This window comes from Myotis lucifugus, unplaced genomic scaffold (assembly GCF_000147115.1).
Source record: "Myotis lucifugus unplaced genomic scaffold, Myoluc2.0 scaffold_23, whole genome shotgun sequence".
Classification (NCBI taxonomy): Eukaryota; Metazoa; Chordata; class Mammalia; order Chiroptera; family Vespertilionidae; genus Myotis; species Myotis lucifugus.
Window position 1 is genome coordinate 2,781,540 of NW_005871071.1, and position 18,184 is coordinate 2,799,723.

Sequence of the window (18,184 nt, forward strand, 5' to 3'; positions counted from 1 at the left end):
CCAATAAAAAGGGTATATGCAAATTGGTCAGGATGCCCTCACAGTAATGACCGAACAGGCTGCGTGAGGGACCAGGCTGGCAGGGGGGACAGTTAGGGGCAACCAGGCTGGGGGGGGGGAGTTAGGGGCAATCAGGCAGGCAGGCAGGTGAGCAGTTAGGAGCCAGCGGTCCCATATTGTGAGAGGGATGTCTGTAGGGCGTGGCTATAGGGTTAAGCCTTAGACTGACCTGTTGGCAAAGTCACAAACAAGTCCCAGCTTAGAGGGCACATTCCTCTTAGCATAATTAGGCTTGACCTTATGACGATCCATAGATCTTATCTGGGAAGCTAATGGGTTGAGTGAGGTGCAGCAAGTGCTGCCAAAACAAGTGAAACTCATAAGAACAGTGTAACTATGGTAACCACTACCTTGTTTACCTCTGACTATAAAATAAAGGCTCAGCTTGCCTCTGAATCTCTCTCTGTGGCCTCAGCCAGGCACAGGAAGATCCACGGAGAATAAAGAGAGCTGTCTCCGTGTCCTTCATTCTTCGCCGACTCTGTCCACACCTTTGGGAACCCTTGGACCGCTGGGGCTGGACCCCGGCAGGTGTCCGACTGCCAGCTTAGGCCCAATCCTGCAGATTAGAGAGGGTGCAGGCTGGGCTGAGGGGACCCCCCCCCCCCGCCCACTGTGCATGAATTTCGGGCACTGTGCCTCTAGGATCTTAATAAAGCCTTTCAGTTCTCATGATTTTGTAACTCGAGGTTCTAGTGCATTTAACCTATAGTGAAATGTTGGTTCAATTTTTAAAAATAGTTCTTTATTGTTCAAAGTATTACATATAGTTCAAGTTTTATACTTAGAGGTTTCATAGACTTACTCATATGGGGGAAAAAAGATTCAGGGGATCATATTGTTTGATTGGTTAGCTGAGATTCAGAGTAAAAACACTCAAATGCCTAAGTGGTTGGAATGAAATTACTCCAAGCAACAGAGTCATTGTTTTTAGTCTCAGGAATCACAATATTTATAAAAAGTCTTGTAATATATAAAGATCCCTCACTATATTGGCTTATTAATCTTTCTAAAAATCCTTTAATAGAGGAGAGACAGATTTTTATCTCTAAAAATAACACCACTAAAATATTAGATATCATTTAGAATTATAGTAAACAAACAAACAAAGCATTATTTTCCTAAGCCTTGGTATTTGTACCTGGAAAACTCCCTACATTTCTGACTACTGTGTTTAAAGACCTAATACAATTGGAGAATTTCAAAAAATTTCAGTTCACTTCAACAAGTACTGTTTTAGTGCCAAGTCATGCCATTCACTATCTTAAGGGATCCTGCAAAGAATGTGACCCACTACTGGTGCTCAGGGAGCTCATAGAATAGAAGGGGAGAAAGACTGTGAACAAGTGGTTAAAATACTATGAGATACTGATAGCAATAAAGGTCTGCAATGTACAGAAGTTGCAGATAAAAGGGTCAGGAACAACTCAAAGTATGGGCCAAGTGATCTAGGTTTTAACTAGTGAGAGGATTTCATCAGGTGGACAAAAGGACTAGGATATTTGAGAGAGAAGGAAGTACTCATGTAATGCTCACAGGTATGAAATATCATGGGGTATTCAGTGTTTGTGAAATAATTAATTGTAAGTGGTTGAAAACAAGGGTGAGTTTTGCAGAGACTAATTAATTAATCAGGAACACAATCAAATTTATGTTTTTTGACTGTCACTCTGGTGGTAACTCTGATGGTAGGGGAGATGTCACCTAAAAGGTTCCTGCAAGACTTCCAGGCAGTAGATGACAGGAGCCTGAATAGAAGGGAAGACTATTAGGGATGCAGAGAAGTCATATATGGGAGAAATATACAATGGATGGGATAAAACATACTGAATTGGGTGCTTGATTCATTGTGGAGTAATTGAAGAAGTTGTTCAAATAGGTAGGACTGGAAGAACTATTTTATGAAGAAAAGTTAAACTATATTAGCTGTTTCCATCTAAAGAGGTAAAGGCTGGGGAAGAATAAGATAAAAGTCCCACCTTAAAGTCCTTAAGTTGTGTATAGAGTGGATTGTCAATGATGGCCAGAACTAAAAGTCACTCTATTACACATTGAAAACCAATAAGAGAAATTAGTACTTCATAAAGCAGGCATTAAATTTATGGAAACTTAGGTCCTCATTCCCCCAAAATATGAATGTTTTGTGGGGGCTGCGGAAACCCCAGCAGAAGCTGCACAAAGCAGACGCCGGGACCCCCACTGCCCCATGGGGCTACAGGAACGCTGGTGGAAGCCGCATGGAGCGGCTGCCAGCCCCACCCCCGCTGTGCATGCCACCATCTTGTGATGGTGTTACGGCATGTGGGTCAATTTGCATATTACCTCTTTATTATATAGGATAGATAAGCTTACATTGTTATTAAGAAATCAGGCCATTATGAATGTGAACCTGATATTTTGGACATAAGTATAACCATCTATTCTCTAATTATTTAATAGATAAGGCATTGGTTTGATCCAAAATAAAAATGTTTGTAAATAGATTAACATCCTAGAAAATGATTACAGAAGCCATTAAAAAGAAAAATTGTAATGATTTTCAGGTTTGATGTTCTTGAATAGGGATCTCAAAAATTTTAGTCTTACTTTTTATACTCTTAAACTTATTGAGGACCCCAAAGAGCTTTTATTTGTGTAGGTTGTATCTATTGATACTTATTATTAGAAATTAAAACAATTTTTAATCCTCACCTGAGGATATATTTTCATTTGTTTAAGAGAGACAAGAAGGCAGAGGGAGAGAGAGAAACATCAGTTGGTTGACTCTATATGCACCCCAACCCAGAATCGAACTGGTAACCTGGGTATGTGTCCTGACCGGGAATTATTCAGGTTACGGATTCGATTCCCAATCAGGTCACATACCCAGGTTGCCATTCAGGGCACATATGGGAGGTAACCAATCAATGTTTCACTCTCACATCGATGTTTCCCTCTATTTCTCTCCCTTCCACTCTAAAATAAAAAAATAAACATACATATCCTCGGGTAAGATTTAAAAATCTCTTTAAATAAATAAAGTAATAAAATACAGATTAATTTAAAAAATGAAAACATTGATTCATTACATATTTAACATAACACATTTTATGAAACAACTATTTTCCAAAGCAAAAATATTTTAGTGAGAAGAGTGGCATTGTTGTGCATTTGTGCAAATCTCTAATTGGCTTACTAGAAGACAGCTGGATTCTCACACATACCTGCTTCTGCACTGAGTCTGTTGTGATGTCACCTGTCATGTAGTTTCTGGAAAACACTGTACACACAAGAGAAATGAGAATGAAACAAGAACATGACAGTGATTATGAGAATGGTTCTTACCTTGTGGAACCTGTTCTTGAGGAAGCAGAAATATTTTTGTTACCAGCACCAAAACAGTTACTATACCACCACTCCACCCTTTTTGGAAGTAGATGCTTTTAAGAATATTTTCGTCATTATTCACTGGCTTTGTCCTATTCCTCTAAAGGTCTGTGATCCATTTACAGACTAATGAAATCAAGTCTAAGGCAGAATGTAAGTCTTCTGTGACCTTTTACCCTTCCCAGTCTAATGAAGCATACGTCATCTAGACCAAAGTCCCTCTATTTTTCTTCCTAACTTCTCACTTTATTGATAAACCATAAAGGCATATGTATATTTTTTTTGAACTGGAATCTGAGGAGGGGGAGTAAGACCATCATTAGGGCCCTTTCTTTATATCCTGGAAGACTTAGAGAGGGAAGGAAAACCACACTATTACCTGGAGTCTAGACTCTGTCAAAATGTAAAGCCAGGGACACTGACGACCAATTCCTGGAGGCCTGCCTCACGTGGGACAGAATTACCTTGAAAATGGCAACACTTCAAGATTTAGCTTTAGTTTGGAAATGCATGAGTCTAAAAACAGTCTCTTTAGTCTCTCTACCTTTTGGTCATCAGCACACCATTGGTCTTCTCTTTTTTATTCTGTAACATCAATACCACCCTCATTTGATTCCAAACACAGAGTGACATATCTGTGTCCAGAATAACCAAGTCCTTGTTTTCATTAAGGTGCCTGTAGAGCCTGGCCCTTCTCACTGCCACCACCCCGTTTTCATCCTGTTTAAACAACCTGTTGGTCTTGATTCAAGGCTTTTTGTCTCTCAGTCCATCCTGTGTAACAGAGCCTGATTTATTTTTTTCCAAATGCTACTATCATGACATTTCTTTGCTCAAAAATCTTCAGTGATGTCTTAATTTGTACCATGCTACAAATCTGCTTTATTTCTATCTTCTTCCACTTTTGTTATTGCCTTCATGCTATTCCTATTTTTCCCTTTTTATCTAAACCTAATAGATTATTCAAAACTCAGTTTAAAACCAATCTCTGTAAATGGTTTTTACTTCTCTAATCTGTCTGCCTTGATTTCCCTCTCCTCTGAAATAGAGTAGTGTCTGAAGTTTGTATCACAGTTTGGTATGTAATTAAATACTTTTATTAATTGTTTGTTTTGTTTCAGTCATGTTAAATTTTTTTCCTCTGCACAGGCTGTAAGTTTCTTAAGAACTTGGCTAGAATTTCATCCTGGGAAAGACTCCTTGATTTGGGCAACTGCTCAGTAATTTCTTAAATAATAATTCTCTAAATTATTTTTGTGTTGGTTACATCAGGATGGTCTTAACATCTGAGAAAGAGTCCAAGTCTGATAAATAATATCTAGCATAATGCTATTCCTAAGTATAGTCTAATAGTTCATGTACGTATTCTGAATTTGTCAAATTTTCTTATAGCTATTTCTGCATTTGAAGTTCAGCCTGTTTCTACTGAGGTCCAAGAAGGTGGGATTGCTAGATTTGCATGCAAGATTTCCTCAAACCCTCCTGCAATTATAACATGGGAATTAAATCGAACAACTCTACCTGTAACTATGGACAGGTAAATACAGCTTTTCATGAGACTATATGGGACAAAGACCATTATGGAACTCATTTTCATAGATGGTGTCAATAATCAACTTCTTGGTTAATCCTCACCCGAGGATATTTTCTCCACTGGTTTTTTTAAGAGAGAGTGGGAGAATGGGGGACAGACAGAAACATCGATTGGTTGCCTCCTGCACACACCCCAGGGCTGGGGATGGAACCTGCAACTGAAGTACACAAACCAGACACTGCATAGTTAGTTATGTTTTAGGGAACTGTGGTGACACAAATGAAAATAATTGAATCAAGCTAATATATATTAAAAGGTCTGTAAAGTAATGCATTTGCCACTTTAAAGGGTTGAATATGTGAAATGTTATCATAGAATATATGTTAAAATCTACTACAGAGAGTTTAATCATCTTCCTTCTCATAGCAGGATAACTGCCCTACCAACAGGGGTATTGCAGATCTATGATGTTGGCCCAAGAGATGCTGGAAATTATCGTTGTGTTGCTGCTACTGTAGCCCACAGGCGTAAAAGTATGGAGGCTTCTCTAACAGTGATTCCAGGTACCTCGTAGAAGTTCTGTTTTTAGTTTTTAATTAACACAACTATTAATTTTTTATTTTCTGGCTATAATAGTATGCCATCAAATAGTACTTTAGTTTCATTTAAAATACTGTAATCTATTTGGAAAATGGTCATTTTTATGTATTAAACAACTCTTCTTTCATAGGCTAGCTTGTTATATGTCATGTTAGTGTCAATATCTTTAAGAAAGATTTGATTTTTTGTAAATATTTCACTTTTAAAAATCCTATATAATAAAAGTGTAGTTTGCAAATTGTCCCCTCAACCAGGAGTTCTTCTGGGAGTTCGACCAGGGGGCGGAGCAACTGGGGGAAGGGAGGGAGTACCCGACGGGCCACCACCAGCCACTAGGGACCCTAAATTTGTGCACTGGGCCTCTAGCCCTATATAATAAAAGGCTAATCCTCCGCCCAGCCCGATCAGCCCCAAGTTCAATCAGGAATTCCACCAGACCTGTGCACGAATTCCTGCACTGGGCCTCTAATATATATGTATATGAAATACAAAAAGGAAAATAACAGTTATCCATTTCCACCAGAATTGTCCATTGTCAATAAAGAAATACTTGTTTCCAGTTTGGGATTTTTTGTTTGTCATTGTAAGAAAAAACATAATTTGCATTTGTGAAAAATACATGCTTATTGTAAAGAATAATGTTTATGAAAGTAAAAAAGTACAAGATATATCCTGACCTGGTGGACAGTTGTTTATAGTATCACCCCATCCACCAAAACGGTCGCGTGTTTGATTCCCAGTCAGGGCACATATATAGGGTCACGGGTTCAATTCCCAGTCAGGGTGCATACAGGCAACAACCAATTGATGCCTCTCTCTCTGTCTCTCTCTCCCCCCGCTCTCCTTCCTCTCTCTCCAAAATCAAAAGACATCCTCAGGTGAAGATTTTTAAAAAGTATAAAAATATAATATAGTTTTAAAATATCCCAAATTCCAATACTCAGAAAGTATTATTGTTAACATTAAGTGAACATAATTTTTTTCATTTTGCCATACATGAATATAATTAAAAGGGAAATTAGCTTGAGACTAATATGAAGAAATATATATAGTACTAAAATGGAATTATACATAGACGCTGATTTTTATTTTAAAATAATTAAATTTACTTGAATGTAGTGGAAGAAAACTTGGACCAAAGACACTGTTAAACTTCACTTGATTGTTTCCTCTTCACAAGAGCTATTACTTCTCAAAAGACCCTGTAAAGTTAAAAAATTTGTTTTGAAAATCATTAAGAGACTGAAATTATATTTTTAATGCTTTGTTTTAATTTGAGGTATTATCTATCAGTTTCCTGGTATAAAAGATAGAAACAAAAGCACTCTCCTCCTTCCCTTCCTCCTATTGTCACATGAACTCTTAAAAAGATTAGTGAAAGTATTCAATGAATCTTTCAACCTCAATTAAAAATGAATACTATGGAAACAACTCATATGTCCATCAGCTGATGAATGGATAAATAAAATGTGTTCTATTTATATAATCATTCTGTTATTGTTTAATAAAAAGATATGAAGTACTGGTACTGCTACAACATGGATGAATCTTGAAAACATTATGCTGTTAAAAGAAGCCAGTCACAAAGGAAGGGCCATGTAATGTACGGTTCTTTTTTTAATGAAATGTCTAGAATAGATAAATCCAGAGAGACAGAAAACAGAAAGTAGCTTAGTGTGGTTGCCGGGCTATGGGAAGAGGAACTTGGAGAGTGACTGTTAATGGGTATGGGGTTTCTTTTGGGGGTAATGAAAATGTTTTAAAATTGATTTGGTGATGGGTGCACAACTCTGAAAATACTAAAAACCATTGAATTATACTTCAAATAGGTGAATTGTATGTTATGTGAGTTTTTAAAAAAGAAAAAAGTGAATAACTTAAAATAGATATTTTCACTTACAATTTATTTTTTATATTCTGCCTTTTTCTCTCCAAAGCTAAGGAGTCTAAATCTTTCCACACACCAACCATTATAGCAGGTCCACAGAACATAACAACATCTCTCCATCAGACTGTTGTTTTGGAATGCATGGCCACAGGAAGTCCCAGACCAATCATTTCTTGGAGCCGTCTTGGTATGTTTTCAGGGGGTGGGAGGGTGTTCTTTAAATTTTGTTCATTGTAGTGAAACTGATAAAATATAACAAAACACGTTTGGCAATTAGGTGGTTTTTAACTTTTTGGCACTTTAGTGTACAGAGAAATGGTTTTAGTGTAGACAGTTTTATACTTTTTATGATAGGATTGTTTGGAGAATGATCTTTGGAACTAATTTTTGATTCTGTTTTACATTGTTTTAACTGAAGTGTTCTCTCTGAAATAGATCACAAGTCCATTGATGTCTTTAATACTCGGGTACTTGGAAATGGTAATCTCATGATATCTGATGTCAAGCTGCAACATGCTGGTATATATGTTTGTCGGGCCACTATCCCAGGCACACGAAACTTTACAGTTGCCATGGCAACTTTAACTGTATTAGGTATGTTTCCTTTTTTTTCTGTATTCCAGAGAATCTTACATTTTCACATTTGCTGTTTTATCTCATTCATAGCTTACTTCCACCTTTTTTGAATTTTATATTACCAGTGTGAAGGTTGAGCTGAAGTTTCTTAATCTAATGATAATTTTTAGGAGAAAATTAAAGTCCTATGTTAAAATATAACTGTTATTCTCAAGTCACCCTTCTGTTTACCTGTATACCATTATATTCCTTCTTACTTAAGCTTCTTCTTTTCTCCTCACCCACCCACAAATCATATACCCATTAACCAATTTAAAACTGTAATCTGTTGATTTTCTATATCAGGGGTCCTCAAACTACGGCCCACGGGCCACATGCAAATACAAATATTGTATTTGTTCCCGTTTTGTTTTTTTACTTCAAAATAAGATATGTGCAGTGTGCATAGGAATTTGTTCATAGTTTTTTTTAAACTATAGCCGGCCCTCCAACGGTCTGAGGGACAGTGAACTGGCCCCCTGTTTAAAAAGTTTGAGGACCCCTGATGTAGAGCGTAGACTGGAGGCTCAAAATGTCACATACTTTCAGGCTGGGACTTGGTCATTTTCTCTATTCTTCCTTGACTTTGTATCATTCCCTATTGGGACCACAGAAATATATATTTTTCTTTCTTTTTTCTTTTTTTTTTTAAAAACAGCTCCTCCTTTATTTGTCGAATGGCCAGAAAGTTTAACAAGGCCTCGAGCTGGCACTGCTCGATTTGTATGTCAGGCAGAAGGAATCCCCTCACCCAAAATGTCATGGTTGAAAAACGGAAGAAAGATACATTCAAATGGTAGAATTAAAATGTACAACAGGTAGGCTGTGTCATTTTGCTACTATTTTAGATAAGATATAATGGCTTTAGTAATTTTTATGTTACATGGCTATGATTATAATATCAAGTACTTCTGTTATCTTGGTATTTAACACTAAAATAAAATAAGAAATTTACTAAGATTGTAATATCAGCATGCACATAGATCCTTTTATATGTAGATCATGGAAGTGGTTAACTATACTGAAATGAATGTTGGACAGTTTCCCCAAGACCTTATAGTTCTTTTTTTATTTTATTTTATTGTTTAAAGTATTACAAATAGTAGTACATATGTCTCCTTTTTTTCCCCATTGACCTTCCCCTGGCCTCCCCCCTACCCCCTGGCACATGCCCTACCCCCCCCCCCCATTATACTTCGGATGGGCAAGTAGCTAAGTTATTGTAAGCAAGCATATTAACCCTTGGGGTCTCAGTTCCTTCTTCTATAAATGAAGAAATTAGCAAGAAATAATTGATTTTCTAAGAATTCCTCCACAATTCAAACTTAATGATTTTAAGAATTCACTTTTATTAGTATAAATATGAATCTTTTGTAACATTCTCATTTATGTTGGACAAAACTTTAAAAATTTTTGTTGACTTCAATTTTATGTCACATTGCAATATTGTATAAATTAGATGCTAAAAGTAATATATTTTCTTAATGAAAGCCAAGTTTTTTTTTTTTTTTTTTATAAATATATTTTATTGATTTTTTTACAGAGAGGAAGGGAGAGAGATAGAGAGTTAGAAACTTCGATCAGCTGCCTCCTGCACATCTCCCACCGGGGATGCGCCCGCAACCCAGGCACATGCCCCTGACCGGAATCGAAACTGGGACCCTTCAGTCCGCAGGCCGACGCTCCATCCACTGAGCCAAACCGGTCTCGGCGAAAGCCAAGTTTTTAAAAAGAAATTAAGCTGCCACCTAAAGCAAACAGAATTTGGGGGTATCACAAGTATTTACTTATGTAGACTCAGAAAATAAGAGTAATTTTAAGCAATTCATATAGATTTTTCAATAGGGCTGACTATACATATTTTTGTTCGTAGTAATTTTTGTCATTTAAAATGAGAGTACACGTAGCAATAGTTTAACTTTATTTTTACATTATTCTTAGAATTTTTCATAGAAATAAATACATTTTTTTCTTTTCTTCAGTAAATTGGTAATTAACCAGATTATTCCTGAAGATGATGCTATTTATCAGTGCATGGCTGAGAACAGCCAAGGATCTATTTTATCTAGAGCCCGACTGACCGTAGTAATGTCAGAAGACCGTCCCAGTGCTCCCTATAATGTGCACGCTGAAACCATGTCAAGTTCAGCCATCCTTTTAGCCTGGGAGAGGCCACTTTATAATTCAGACAAAGTCATCGCTTATTCCGTGCACTACATGAAAGCAGAAGGTAAGCAATTAGAGGAGTGTCTGTCTTTAAGTTCCACTTGCACTCATGGATTTGTTTTCAGTCTGAATGATGTCTTACATCACCCACGTAATATTTATTTTTCATATACTATTTTTGAAGTTCTATGGCAATTGTCTCTAGTCTGTCAGGTGTATATTTTTTTCTAAATTTTGTAGTATTATATACTTTGTGTATATAAGTATAGCTTAAGATATTTTTATTTATAAGTACCATCTCTGCCAGGTAAAATATAGAGTGGTGTGTTTATGGATTTCATTTCAGCAAATATATAAATTTCTTAACTAAGACTTTGCATGCCAATTTAAATATTCAGTTACATAGGACCAATGGTGTGACTGCTTAATAAAATAATGTAGTAAAATATAGTCACTATATCATGTTCTTTTTAAAGGGGAAAGTAAACATTATTGAATTCCCCATATATTTGGTTTTATAGATTTTGAATGTTTTCTGAAATTATATAGAACTCTCTGAAAATTGGATAAGACATTATTGATATTTTATTATATAAAAGTAGAAATCAGATCTATCTTCAGATTTTTATTTTGAACTATTCCATTTTTATCCTTATTGTTTCTTTTGGCAAAAATTTTAGAGGAAAAGGAAAAACTGCTTACCAATCCTAGAGATTGCTATATTTTTTTCTATATTTCTCTATTGATTTTTTTCATAGAAAACATAATAGAAGTTTACAGATTTTAGTTTTATATACAGACAGCCTAACTTTTATGCAATAGACATAAAACAAATCCAAACACCCAATGAATGGTGATATAATAAAATTGTCTGTTGAAACAGGTGGTTTGTTGTTGTTTGTTTTTTTGTACTTTGAAGTAGTATTTTGAAAAAGAATATTTTGAATTTAAATCAGGGGTCATGGTAGCAAGAAGAATGAAAGTCTGATAGCTGAGCTTGTTGTAGTATGTTAATTCCCTTTTCAGTGATTTAGGAAGGTAAAAGGAATGCTGGTTTTGGTGGAGACCACTCTTGTTCGCTATTATGATTCTTTCATTAGAGCCTCCACATGCAGCTCAGTGGTCTATTCAGGGATAGAACAAGGCTTTTTAATTCGAACTCAAGGACCTTGTTTGCTAGGTCAGAAATCGTACTATGCAGCTCCTAATTAACGAGACATTAGGCAGTCTGTTGTGAAATGCCTGTAATCTTGTCTAATTAAAATGCTATCAAGTTCATTCAGAAATGTGGGAAAACTTAATAGTGGAATTTGCCTTCTGTTTTGTTTATAAATCCAGTGTGGAAAGAAGGGGCCCTGTCCTTAGAGAGTTTTGATTAAGTTGACATCCATTTACCGTGAATTATTCACAAAGCACAGTCGCGACCAGGGCTCTTGTTCCACTTTACAGGTTTGCTCTGTAGGAATTAAATCCGACAAAGACAAATCCTCTTCCCTACCTTGCCATGCATATTTTATTAAGAATTGCTAAGGATTTTTTTCCTCTTAAGAAAAGAAAAAAGCTCATTGTGAAACAAAGCGTTCTGAAGCACATTCTGTGCTTCCCGGTTCTTTTGCTTTCAATATAAATAAAAGAACAACGTGTGTCAGTCAAATTTAATAGAATCTCTAGGGGCAAAATGAGATCTTTTGCAGGACAACTTTTGGTTTGGTTTGTTTTTATAAAGAGTAGAGACATTACATTCCCTACTGTCTGTCCATTTATGTTTAAAATAAAGAAGAAGCCCTGAGTTCAAGCAAGTAAAATTTAACCTTATGAGTGACAGTATTCTGCAGTGTGAAGCTTTGTGTGTTCCTGCCACACGTTGTCTCTGCTGTGGGTTTTGACTTAATGTTAATGGAGTTTAGAGAAGGTTCATTATTTCCAGTTTGATTTATTCAGAAAAATGCAAACTAGTCATTTGTAGCAAGACAAATGAAATTACTTTTAGAAAATAAAGACCTTCCTATTCACATTTTTTTAAAGGGTAACAAAAGGTAACTGAGAGAGATTAGACTCAAGGCCCAGTGTTTTACAGTGCAGGAAAATGGTCTTGTTAATTTTATTTTGAATATTCTTAATTTTTAAACACTGATTCTTTAATGTAGGTTTAAATAATGAAGAGTATCAAGTAGTCATCGGAAATGACACAACTCATTATATTATTGATGACTTAGAACCTGCCAGCAATTATACGTTCTACATTGTGGCATATATGCCAATGGGAGCCAGCCAGATGTCTGACCACGTGACACAGAATACTTTAGAGGATGGTAAGAAAACGTGATCCTAGGTCATTTAAGTATGAACATTAGTATGTTTAATCAATTAAAAAATAAATATGTTTTTTAAAATAGAGAAAATATCTTCTTGTTGATTAAGAAAAACATGTGGTAATCAGAAGGCTAATTTGCTATTTCATATCTGACTTTCACTGACAGGAACATGATAATAAATAAAACTTTATAATTCATAATATAAGTTTAATAAAATTCTAGTTTTGTCATTGTATTTCTTCAAGGTCCTTAGTTTAAATTGTAAATATATTGCAGTTTTTATTTTTTTAACTTTATTTCTTTTTTACTGAGTATATTCTCTAGGCATGAATAAATATAAGGGCAGTTACATACTGAGTGTATATAATGACTGGAGGTCAGAGGTATTAGACTTCTGAAACTGGGAGTTTATGAAATTTAATACCTGTCAGTTAAAAAAATTATAAAATCAGATTTTATTTTTAGATACAATATGGTTATTCTACTTAAGGAGGAAAGTAATACTTGTTCAGTTTGTCACCTGATTATGGTTGGAAACCGAGTTGTGGCAGGCCTTCATATATTCTTACAGTGGAGGAAGTTCCTTTTATTAAGACAGTAGCAGAGAACTAAGTCTCTTTCTCCAGAGGCTCTAGAAGGCCCATGTTTATACCTTGCAGTGTGAAAAGGAAATTATTTGAAATATGCTTAATTATACTGTTTTCCCTTTATATGTTTTCTCATCCTGAATAAATGATCCATCCTTAGTTTTCAAAAACATTTTTATAGAAATGATTTCCAAATCTTTTTGTTATTGTTCATTTGGTCCCATATCTTTTACTTATATCTTTATAATGCCACATATTTAGATGCTTATAAATTCAGAGATTGACTAAATGAAAAAGTTATCACTGATCTGAATACTGAATTCAATTTGTTTTATTTTAGAGTGAGGCACAGTACATATGACCTCTCTAGTTATGTCCTTACATTTAACAACCTCTTAACATGCGTGTCTAAAGTGAAATACAGGCTAGTATTTTTTTGTTTTGCTTTTTGGATTTTTTTGGAGGGGTGTGTGTATGAGGTATACTCCTCATATTCTTGAAGAAAATGAATCTAAGCATGCCCTACCTGGTTTGGCTCAGTGCATAGGGCGTCGACCTGCAGACTGAAGGGTCCCAGGACACTTACCATGGTTGCAGGCTCCTCCTCAGCCTGGGCCCTGGTCAGGGCGTGTGCATGAGGCAACAATCAATGTGTTTCTCTCACATCGATATTTCTCTCTTATTCCTCTCTCTTCCACTCTCTCTCTAAAAAAAAAAATCAATGGAAAAATATCCTCAGGTGAGGATTAAAAAAAAGAAAGAAAGAAAATTAGTCTAAGTATAGCCAGCAACTTGTTAAAGCTTGCCAATTCCAGTTAAGTTATGATCTCAAAGTTTTTCTCCTTTAAACCTTTCCTTACTCTGGGACTTTTAAATTTAATGTTTGATTTTGTGTTGTGGACGACATACAGACCTCTGACACTGCTTTTCAGATTTCTGCAAAGAGTCTCTCCTATTTTCTAAGCTCCTACTTCTCAAACGGAGATGTGTGTGTGTGTCTCCTGGAGTGCACAGCAGTGCACAGCCAATACAACTAACACGTGTGGAGTGCTTACCCCTGCCTGTTCTGTAAACCTTTCCTTCACTGTCTTGTTTAATCCCTACAGAACTCTATGATAGAAGAACTATTGTTATGTGAGCTGGTAGAGTATAGGGGATAAGATGTGTGCTCTGTTCCTTCACTTACAAGCTTGTGACCTTGGGCAAGTGATTTGACCTCTTTGTATCACAGTTTCCTCAGCTGTAGAGTAGAAATGGTAATGTTACTTTTTTCAGTGAGTTTTTGTGAACATTTTTTTGTTCATACACATAAAGGAATGCTTAGTAAACTGATTTTCCCTTTTCTACCTATTAGTGCATCATTTATCCTACAAATGTTTATTGAGTACCTGTGATGTGTTATGTAACATGTAGTGGTGAACAAAAAGCAAAAAAACTGTCCTTAAACTTAAGGAGCTTACTTTCTAGTGGGAGAGGGGGTAGAAGAACAATAAACATGATAAATAGTCATGTTAAATAGTGCTAAGTATTGTGGAGAAGGAAAAAAGCAACAAGGAAAGGAAGTATAAAATGTTGAGAGGGTTTGAGACTTTGGACAGTCACCAAAGAAGGGGCTCACTGAGTAGGTGACATTTGAATGAAGACCTGAAGGAAATGAACATGAGAGAGCTGGCTAGGCGGATGACTGGGAAGTGCATTCTAGGCAGAGGAAATGGAAATTGCTAAGGGCCTGAAACACAAGTGTGGCTGGAGGGGCAGGAACCAGTGGAAAGCGGTGGGAGATGAGGCAGAGAATTAATGGGAGTTGACCATGTAAGCAGATATGGTACAAAGAGGACTTTGGCTTTGAGTAAAATGGGAGCTATTTTGAGCGGAAGAGTGACAGCATCTAACTTGCATTTTAACAGCTAATGTATTGAGAACAGGTAGTAGGAACAAGGGCAGAAGCAGGGAAATCTGTTAGGAGGCTATTGCAACAATACAGGCTGAAGGTGATGGTGATGGGAGGGGGACCAAGAGGGTGGCAGTGGAAATCGCCGAGCCACAGGATTGAATGTGGACATGTGTTTGGAGGAGTCAGGGATGACACCGAGGTTTTTGGCTTGAGTTAGACAAATAAGTGCCATTAACTGAGATTGGAAAGACTGTAAAATGAGCTATTATCATCCTCATTTTATATTTGAAGAAACACAGAGAAGTTAAACGGCCAACATCACACAGAGTAGTAAGTGATAGAATGAGGATTCACACACACAAGCTATGCTTGGTCTTTTCTCACTATTTTTACTTTTTCCCCCCCTGATTTGTACTCTGAAAACCTGTGCTAGGGCTGAAGGCATCTCTTCTTTATTATGTTATTATGTTATATGTTGCTGTTAAGAGAACTCAGTTATTACTGGTGTGCTGATTGACAGTTTTTATTCTAAATATTTATAAGCAACCTGTTTTCTTACATGACTAGTTCCCCTGAGACCTCCTGAAATCAGTTTGACAAGTCGAAGTCCCACTGATATTCTCATCTCCTGGCTGCCCATCCCAGCCAAATATCGGAGGGGCCAAGTGGTGCTCTATCATCTGTCCTTCCGCCTAAGCACTGAGAGCTCCATCCAAGTTCTGGAGCTCCCGGGGACCACGCATGAGTACCTTTTGAAAGGCCTGAAACCTGATAGTATCTACCTGGTGCGGATTACTGCTGCCACCAGAGTGGGGCTGGGAGAGTCATCGGTATGGACTTCACATAGGACGCCCAAAGCTACAAGTGTGCAAGGTAAATCTCTAAAGATGATTGAGGAAGAATAACTGTATTTATTCCTTGGAATCAATTTTTCTTATTTAAGTTATGTTCATATTTTTAAATTTTGTTTTATGAATAATAGTATCTTATAAATCATGGACTTAATTGAAAAAAATTTAAACTTTTTATTGAGTAGTCCCTTTTTGCATAGAACCCATTAGTGTGTAAAACTTTTGGTTACAATATTTGTTTGCTCAGCAAATCTTTCATGGACAGATCAGTCCAAATCAAACTGAATTACCAAAAGTTATATATGTATATATATACATACATATATATAAATAGAGAGCTAATTAATATTATTGCCATATGTTTTTTAAAATATCAGTTTAATAGAAACACCGTAAGACTAAGAAATTCTATACCTTCTTCTTTTACTAATGTGGAATGTAACCTGACTGGTTTTGTTGGTGTTAATTGATTAATAGTAATGCCTGTTCTGTCTATCACAGAGGAATATTGGATGGTCAGAATTAGAAAGTACTTGTTGTCTCTTGAAAAAATACACAAATATAGATATTATTTTGTTCTTATTTATATGCCTTAGTCTTTTAGATAGTATTTTATGTATTTAGTTCTGTCTCAAATTTTAATATCATTGTGAAATTTTGAAAATTATAGTACAGTTGTTGATTTGAATATTTTGCAACCGTTGGCTTGCCATCTGAAATCTCTACTTTCCTGGGTTTTCACTTAAATTATGTGGGTTTTTCATACATAACATTTCTGGTGAATTTTTCTAGCCCCTAGGTCTCCAGAGTTACATTTGGAGCCTTTGAACTGCACCACCATTTCTGTGAAGTGGCAGCAGGATGCTGAGGACACGGCTGCCATCCAGGGCTACAAGCTGTACTACAAAGAGGAAGGGCAGCAGGAGAACGGACCCATCCTCTTAGACACCAGTGACCTTCTGTACACACTCAGTGGCTTAGGTGAGTGAGTCTCTACTGCGCTTTTCCTCTTTTCCTTACTCTAACCAACTGGAAGAAAAGTTACTGGCTATAAGCCAGCAGAACTGACTTAATGGTAAAAAGGAAAAAGAATTGACTTTACTACATCACTGTGTGTGTCCTCCTGCTTAAGTCAGTGACTGGTTTTTGACTCACCATTGTGAGTGAACTGGCAAGTTGTCAGGTAACTGTGGTATCTTTCTATCTTTCCCCCACCCCTGAGCATCTGTTTTTCTTTCTGAAGTTCAGTTCTGGTAGAGTGGGATCCTGGTCAATTAAATTGTGGGTGTGTGGTGGATGTAAATTATCAATGTAAAATAGGAATATTCCCAAAGGACCAGAGAATACACAACAATTGAGTATAACAGAAATTGCTCGAAAGTGCTATGTAGGTGTATCATTTTACATGTATAAAGTATATGTAAGTTATGTACAAAATAATGCTCATATATGACCTATGTATATATGAATGTTTGCTTTATGTAGCTCTAACCCAGGCACACTAGAGAAAAAGCACTTAACTTTGTGAATGCGTCCAGCAGAGTTCTGAAAGATGCTGCTTTATTCCCCATTCATCTTATCTTTGCTGAGGGCAAGAATCTCATGATATAGAACATGTTTAGTAGAAAGGAAAGAAATGTTTGTCTACAATAAATATGAGGTATAAACTGATATCTACTCGAGGTATAAAATGCACACTTATCTATTTGTTACTCATGAGTGGATTTTTCACCCTTAAGTACAAAGGGGCAACTCTAATTATGATTACCAAGCAAATTCCTACTGAGTTGTTACAGCGCCTTCTGCACATATTGGACTTTACAATGCATGCTGGCTTTCCCTGTCACAGACCGCCCTTTGGGTGCAGGAAGGAAGAGGCACAGTGGTCCCAAATGGGCTGCCCCACATCCGTCCCTGGCCTCCTGGTAGCACAAACCGTGAGAGCAGCATTAGACACGCCCCCCGGTGCAGTAGGAAGCAGTGGTAGGGGTCTGCTTTCAGACGCAGGGGCATAGAACCCCATCTTCTGGCTCTTGGCTACAGCTTCCCAGATGGCATTTTGCTTATAATCGTATTGTGTCCGAGTTTAATTTAATCTGCTTTTGGCTAAATAAGTTTTACTATTGATCTCTGTCACGTAGCTTTATAAATGACGAGAAATTGCATATGCTCCAGGGTGACCTTCCTTAAACCATTGATACTGAACTGATGTTGCCTAACCTACTGTCACCAGAGTCAGCAGTAGGACTTTCTAGCCATGGCTTCTCAGTGTGCACTCCCTTTCCATAGGCATATCACTTATTCAAAA

At 36.7% G+C, this 18,184-nt stretch overlaps 1 protein-coding gene across 1 annotated transcript in view; it reads left to right on the plus strand.

Annotated features, from left to right (window-relative positions):
• Positions 1-18,184, plus strand: part of PRTG (protogenin) — a 118,704-nt gene that overhangs the window by 53,443 nt on the left and 47,077 nt on the right. The window contains exons 2-10 of the mRNA XM_023751592.1: positions 4,819-4,963; positions 5,390-5,523; positions 7,498-7,635; positions 7,884-8,042; positions 8,722-8,881; positions 10,046-10,293; positions 12,377-12,541; positions 15,593-15,898; positions 16,669-16,857. Coding sequence (XP_023607360.1) covers positions 4,819-4,963; positions 5,390-5,523; positions 7,498-7,635; positions 7,884-8,042; positions 8,722-8,881; positions 10,046-10,293; positions 12,377-12,541; positions 15,593-15,898; positions 16,669-16,857 — 1,644 coding nt within the window. The remainder of the gene's footprint in view (positions 1-4,818; positions 4,964-5,389; positions 5,524-7,497; positions 7,636-7,883; positions 8,043-8,721; positions 8,882-10,045; positions 10,294-12,376; positions 12,542-15,592; positions 15,899-16,668; positions 16,858-18,184) is intronic.